This window comes from Pristis pectinata, chromosome 31, assembly GCF_009764475.1.
Source record: "Pristis pectinata isolate sPriPec2 chromosome 31, sPriPec2.1.pri, whole genome shotgun sequence".
Lineage (NCBI taxonomy): Eukaryota > Metazoa > Chordata > Chondrichthyes > Rhinopristiformes > Pristidae > Pristis > Pristis pectinata.
The window spans coordinates 7,866,862-7,873,717 of record NC_067435.1 but is presented as its reverse complement, the minus strand read 5'-3'; the positions used below and the strand labels follow the sequence as shown (position 1 = coordinate 7,873,717).

General features: G+C 41.2%; 1 protein-coding gene across 1 annotated transcript in view; it reads right to left on the bottom strand.

Moving 5' to 3' along the window:
* Positions 1-3,760: 3,760 nt before the first annotated feature.
* Positions 3,761-6,856, bottom strand: part of LOC127585081 (riboflavin-binding protein-like) — a 53,074-nt gene continuing 49,978 nt past the window's right edge. Inside the window, exon 6 of the mRNA XM_052042241.1 lies at positions 3,761-5,849. Coding sequence (XP_051898201.1) covers positions 5,580-5,849 — 270 coding nt within the window. The 3' untranslated portion in view covers positions 3,761-5,579. The remainder of the gene's footprint in view (positions 5,850-6,856) is intronic.

The window sequence follows — 6,856 nt, the reverse complement described above, 5'->3', positions numbered from 1 at the left end:
GCGAAGGATGCTGTCAAGGTTGAAAAAGGAACAGGACTGAGTTAAAACAAGTAAGTGATAATTCTTTATGTTGCACAGAAAAGTGAGGCTAGTCAATTACTGAAGTCCGAGATTAGAGGTCCAACCACACCTGCTTCAGAGGTAAGACCATTTGTACCAAACTAGGGCTGAGTTGCACATGGTGGTGAGTGGGTGTACAGGCAGTTTTCTGTCACTTTGTATAGTGTAATAGTGGCCTGTATCAATCACTTTCATCCCATCCTTTGGCACTTTGATGACATTCATCGGATTATTGCTGTAATGGAATATTACTGTAACATTGAGTGATAGTGAATTAGCACCTAGATTGAGGAATATTTGTGTGGTCAAATAAATAGGCAGTTAAATTGTGCACCACAGCCTAATGATTCAAGTATGTTTAAACAAAATTGGCAAGCTCTCAGCTGAAAATGAAATCTCATGTTACACAAAGTAAATGCTATTTGGAAAGCTTTCCAAATATAATAAAGTGAAATTATAATATTCTAGGAATACACTTTTCAGATAAGTTTCCATTTCCCATTCAAAATAAAATCAGTCATACAAAACCAAATTTAACTAGTCATTGCATCCTGTTCCGTGAATTCTGTATTTATTCTTAATTGCTTTGTGAGTGTACTTTCTTGTTTGGCTGGCAGTATAATCATATGGCCCCTTGGGTCACTGGGACATTTCGTTCCCCAGTTAATAATTAAAAGTAATGGATGTCACTAGTGAACAGATGGTTCTTTGATCGGTGCCTGAAACTTCGGACAGGTATGCTGAACCTAACCCAACCCTGGGTGACAATACTCGCACAGCCTTGCAAACTGACGTGTTAATGTTATGCTGAGCCTTCACTTACTCAGGTGATGTTTCATGGGCACTGCACTGGTCAGTCCCTCCTGCTGCTAACAAACCTTGCTTTTGTTTCTGTTACCCGAGCAACTTTGCCAGCATAGTAGTGCAGCTAGTAGAGCTGCTACCTCACAGCTCCAGTGCTGTCCTCCAGTGGAACTTGCATGTTTACAAGGAGATCGTGTGGATTTCCTCCGGGTGCACTGGTTTCCACCCATGTCCCAAAAATATGCAGAATAATAAGGCTAATTGGCTCCAGTGTATACGTTGGTGGTAGCAAATGGAGGGTAAGGGGAATTAGTGGGGGAAATGTGGGGAGAATAAAATGGGTTATTGGAGCGTTAGTGTAAAAACGGGTGCTTGATGGTCAGTGTCCACTGTGTGCTGAAGGGCCTCTTTCCATGTTGTGTCTCTCAATGCCTCTAACATTCCCACATTGCAAAGACGTACGGGTAGGTTAATTTGGGTTTAAAATGGGCGGCGGGGACTTGTTGGGCCAGAAGGGCCTGTTACCACGCTGTAAATAAAATGTAATTTAAATTTAATTTAAAACGATAGGATGTTGCCTTAAAATGAGGGCTATGTTATTGTGATCTCTGGTAGCACTCATGCAAAGTCAAGTGGAAATCTCGAATGAAAACAAGATGCTGAATATACTCAGCAGGTCAGCTGTTGACTGTGACACACCTCGTCTGTGGGTGGAAAATGGAAATATTTGCACTACTCTATCTGGTACATGGAATGGTTAAGTTACCGATATATTGTCCCACCACACAAACAGTGGAATTTGTACATTTGCAACTAAAATAATAGCAAGTTTTTGTAACAGTAGTAAAAGAGATGGTCATTGACTTCAGGAAGGGGGGTGGGGGATGGTGCACATGCTCCTGTTAACATCAGTGGTGCTGAGGTTGAGAGGGTTGAAAGCTTCAAGTACCTAAGGGAGAACATCACCAAGAATCTGTCCTGGTCCAACTATGTGGATACCATGGCCAAGAAAATTCAAGAGAGCCTCTACTTAGGAGGCTAAAGAAATTTGGCATGTTCCCTTTGACCCTCACCAATTTTTATCAATGAACCATAGAACTCATCCTATCCAGATGCATCATGACTGCAAGAAACTGCAGAAAGTTATGGACACTGCTCAGCACATCGTGGAAACCAGCCTCCCCTTCATGGACTCTGTCTACTCGCTGCCTCGGTAAAGCAGCCAACATAATGAAAGACACAACCCACGTCTAGACATGCTCTCTTCACCCCATTCCCATCAAGCAGAAGATGATAAAGCCTGAAAGCATGTACTATCAGGCTCAAGGGCAGCTTCTATCCTGCTGTTGTAAGACTATTGAACAGTCCGCTAGTATAATAAGATGGACTCTTGACCTCGCAATCTACCCTGTTATGACCTTGCACTTTATTGTCTGCCTGCACTGCACTTTCTCTGCATTTGTAACTCTTTATTCTGCATTCTGTTATTGTTTTCCCTTGTACTACCTCAATATACTGTTGTAATGAAATGATCTGTACGGACAGCATGCTAAACAAAGATTTTCACTGTACCTTAGTACATGTGACAATAATAAACTAATTTAAACTGTCACAGTTTTGATCATCATTGACCTGAAATATCAACTTTTTCTCCACAGATGCTGGCTGACCTGTTGATTATTTCCAGCATTTTCTGTCTCTGTATTTCTGATTTGCAACATCTGCTGTATTTTGCATGAAATGATGAAAGTTTACAATGTGAAAGCGAGCCAAGGATATTTAAGGATCTCAGAATCAAGGCAGGTAGATCAGCTACAAGGTGAATGATGAACATGTTCTTGCTGGTACTTTGAGAAACTTGTCTCAAAATCTATGTCATTTCTATTTTTTTTTTGTATTTGTTTTGTGCCCATAAAAATCAAAAGTTTTTTTTTTAATTCAGAGCACATGGACTTCACTGGCAATGCTGACATGCATTGACTATGCCTAATTGCTCTTAAACTGAGGTAGTTAAGTCAGCCATATTGGTGGGTTTGGAACCACATAAGCCATGCCAGATTTATTTTCCTCAAGGACATTAGTGAACCAGATGGTGGTTTGGTGGCAGTGTGATAGTTTCATGGTTACTGTGACCGAAACTTTTATTTAAGTTGGACGTATAAATTCCACAGTGACAATGTTTCAGTAACTTAACCATTCTATTCACCTGGTGAGGAGTGCAGATTTTTCCACCCACAGTCCATGAGTAGCACAGTTACTTACAGAGTGAATCTTCCTGTGCTACAGCTGAGACAAGCTCCCTGAATCCCTAGCCTTGAGACCACCTTGTGTTGTGCTAAATTTTGATTCCCTTTCTGAAGCAATAGTGTCCTATGGGCTTGTACTGTCTTTTGCTGTTAACCCACTTCTGGAGGCAATAGATTAAGCTGACCTGAACTCATTTAGTTTTCATCTGTTTAAATCGATAATCCAAGGAACTTCTTTCAGTCTGTTGTGTATCCTTTGGCATTTTCTATTTGAGAAGGCTGTGGATACTGAGTCATTAATCATATTTAAAGCTGAGACAGATTTTTGATTGAAGCTCTCCTGCTGACTCAGTGCATCTGGACAAGAGTTGATTTCCTTAATTTCTAAGGTAACAGTCCACAGTGTGTCCTAGGGACAGTCATGTCCAAAGATTCAAGCGGGTAAAATAAGTGTTCAAGAAGTACTTTGTAGGATATTATTTGATTTCCTCCTCAAGTGCATTCTCAATGGTAGCTTATAGATTAGCGTTAAAGCATATTCAATTTAGCAAAAGCAATATTTTAAGCAAATCTTTAAGATATATAATTCTGGGGAGAGATTTGAGAATTTGCAAGCTATTTCACAATAATAACACTTTGTGACATTGAGATTTTTTTATCACCATGTTTCCCATTTTTATTAGTAAATCTCACAGTTCTGTAGAATTGCACAACATCAGTAGTACAGGGACAGATACCTGGTTAAGAAAAATATAGTAGGAGCAGAAACAAGAAAATGCACTATTCATTTATACAAGGACAACTATTTCTTAAGGTTCCTGCCTACAGCACACTCTGCACAGGGCTGGAATCCACAGCAGGTGGCCCAAATAGGTAAATAGACTTTATAACCAACAATTACTAGACATTACAGCAGGTACTTAGTCTAAAATACAAAAAAAGGCTGCAAGAAACTTTCATCTTTAATTTTGAAAGCACTAGATTGAGGCTTGATGCTAGTGTATCATGTGAAGAGTAGGATGCTGATAATCTAGTCCAAAGCAAACAGCTGCAACACAAGAACCACCTTCACCTATTGGGCAGGAGACACCATTGACTTAGTCTGAAGTTGAAGGAGGTTAAGCTGTTGTGGGGAAAATTGGTATTTTGTATATTAGCTGTACAGAACAAGGACGATCAGAACAAGATGGGGAAATAATCATTTTTATTGTGTCCAGCCAAGCTAGGATAAGTTATCAACCTATTCCATGTCCAAAAATCTAATTGGGAATTCTATATGGAAGGGAAAATTGACAAAGTTTGTAGCTTTGCTCCAGGATAGATTGTGTAACTACTAAATCAAGCAGAAAACTTAACTGCATTAAGCTATCTCAGCCAAGATATTTCAGAGCTCGCTCTCAAATGGTGTATGTTAATGCATATTACTGGATTTACTGCATAAACTATACACTTGACTGTATTTCTGGTTGTTTTTATTTTATCATTTACCTTATAATAGGAGGAATTTCCAACAGAAAAGAATGGTAGCTCTTTGGGATGGGATGCATTTTACTAAATTTACCCTACAATTATTTCTTGCAGGATTGAAAATTAAGATTAGGGAAAGTTATTTAAACACTCTGCCAAAATAATGGCACTGGACCTATACTAGTTATGTCAATGTAGGTCACAGCTGTGAGATTGATACTGTCCTGCAGTTGTATTTGAGTTTAGGGAGAAGTTCAGGAATTTTTAGATGCTTACTAGTTTTATCAACATCAAGTCACTACGTGGATTAAGTTGTGTGCTTGGTAAGGGAAATTGCCCAAGCTGTGTGGACAGAAAGGACTTGGTGAAAAAGCTACAGAAATTAGTAAATGATTTGGGCATGGGGAAGGGCTCATTTGATCCATCTAACCTCCTTTTGGTGGAATAATCCATAGTTCAGCTTGTTACAACTGTTTTCTCAGTCCATCTCTTCTGTGGGTAACATTGTAAACAGTGATTAACATAGGCATAGCTAGGTGGAGCTTAGAAGAAATAAATATCTAACCATCTCTTGATAGACCTGAGGCCACTGGAGTGTCATGGAAGGGTATTGCATCCCATTGTACCCCTCAGCTTGTTATGTTGGAATTTTTAAACTAATTAATGACCTAACTGAATTGATTCGACTGTGAGAGGGGAAACTGACCCAGGAAAGATGGGATGGAGCAGGGACCACAGGGATCGGGAGATACTTTTCCTTCCCTGGTCTCTCATCAGTGGCTCTCTGCTGAATAGTGGGCTTGGAAGAGAAGGGTGTTCATGAAGATGTGACTAAGTTTCCTGCTAGGATGAAAATGATTGGTGTTTGGGAAAGGGTGGGTAACTGTCAGTGCAGCAGTGAGTGATACCTTTGGAGCTTTTTATCAGCGCAAGATAGCGAGGGGGGAGATTTTGTTAACAGGAATAGCAACTATGCAAAAAAAATTAGTGACTGTGGTTCAACTAGTCAGTTGGTGCGAACCCACTTCCACTGCCATCAATGTCTTCCACAAAGAGGGAGCGCTTACGGATGGAGAGCTTCAGCTTGTTCATGATGCTGCGCTTCTCTCTGCATGGGAGTTTTCCATTAGCACCAACCTTGGTGCTGTCCTCCAGTGTCAGCGCTTTAATCACTTGCTCGTCGTTCTTGTCCATGTTCAAGCAGTTGCAGGATCTGACCTTGAAAGAGTCTCCATCCGTGCTCTCGCACAAATCCCTTCCGTTCCTGTACATCTTGTGACACAAGTGAGAAAAAGAGATGTTAATGTGTGTGTGTGGGGGCTCCTTTTAATAGCATTTAATTTAAGGTCATGTTCGATCACTGATCTCTAGTGTGCAACATTCACAGTGACAGGCTGTACATAAAGGAACAATAGGATAGGAGGGGTTTAGAGGGATATGAGCCAACCACGGGTAAATGGGACAAGCTTGGTGGGCACCATGGTCAGCATGGACGAGCTGGGCCGAAGGCCTGTTTCTGTGCTGTATTACTTTATGAGTCTCTAAACAATGGACTTGAACCAGAAAATAAACTATTGGACGAATTCAGTGGGTCAGGCAGCATCGGAGGGAAATGGGCAGTCGAGACCCAAAACGTCAACTGTCCATCTCCCCCCCCAACAGATGCTGCCTGACCTGCTGAATTCCTCCAATTGATTTTTTTTTTTGCTCCAGATTCCAGCATCTGCGGTCTCTTGCAACTTCAATAGGCTGGGCCCAGATGTGTTTAGAAATTCATACAATGGAATTGTTTTGCCATTAAATGATCAAATGTATCTAATTTTTCCCAGAATGAAATGTGTTAATGGCCATTGCCAGGTCATTTCATGTCCCTCTGGAATTTCGACCGGGCCTTTCCAGTTGTGACTCACCAGTGAAATCTCTGTGCAAGGGACGATGTTAACCCATGACATGTTCCTTTTGGAGTACTGCAGGAGAAGGTAGACTATGTTGGGCTTTCCCATGACATCTGGGTCCTCCCAGATCTACAATGAGTTTGCATCTCTATCAAGTAATCCCCAGGTTTCCCTACTGGTTCTGAAACATGAGCCCTGCCCATTGTAGCTCCCCACCAATGTTGTTTCCAATTTCTGACCATCACACCCAGACCATCCTGACTTCCCTGAGGCCAGTGCCCTGACCCAACATTCTCCACTGCCCACCCTTGCCCTCAATCCTCCAATTTGCTGATCATATATCCCCGAACCTAATCCTCAGGCAATTTACTCCCAAGCCACCAG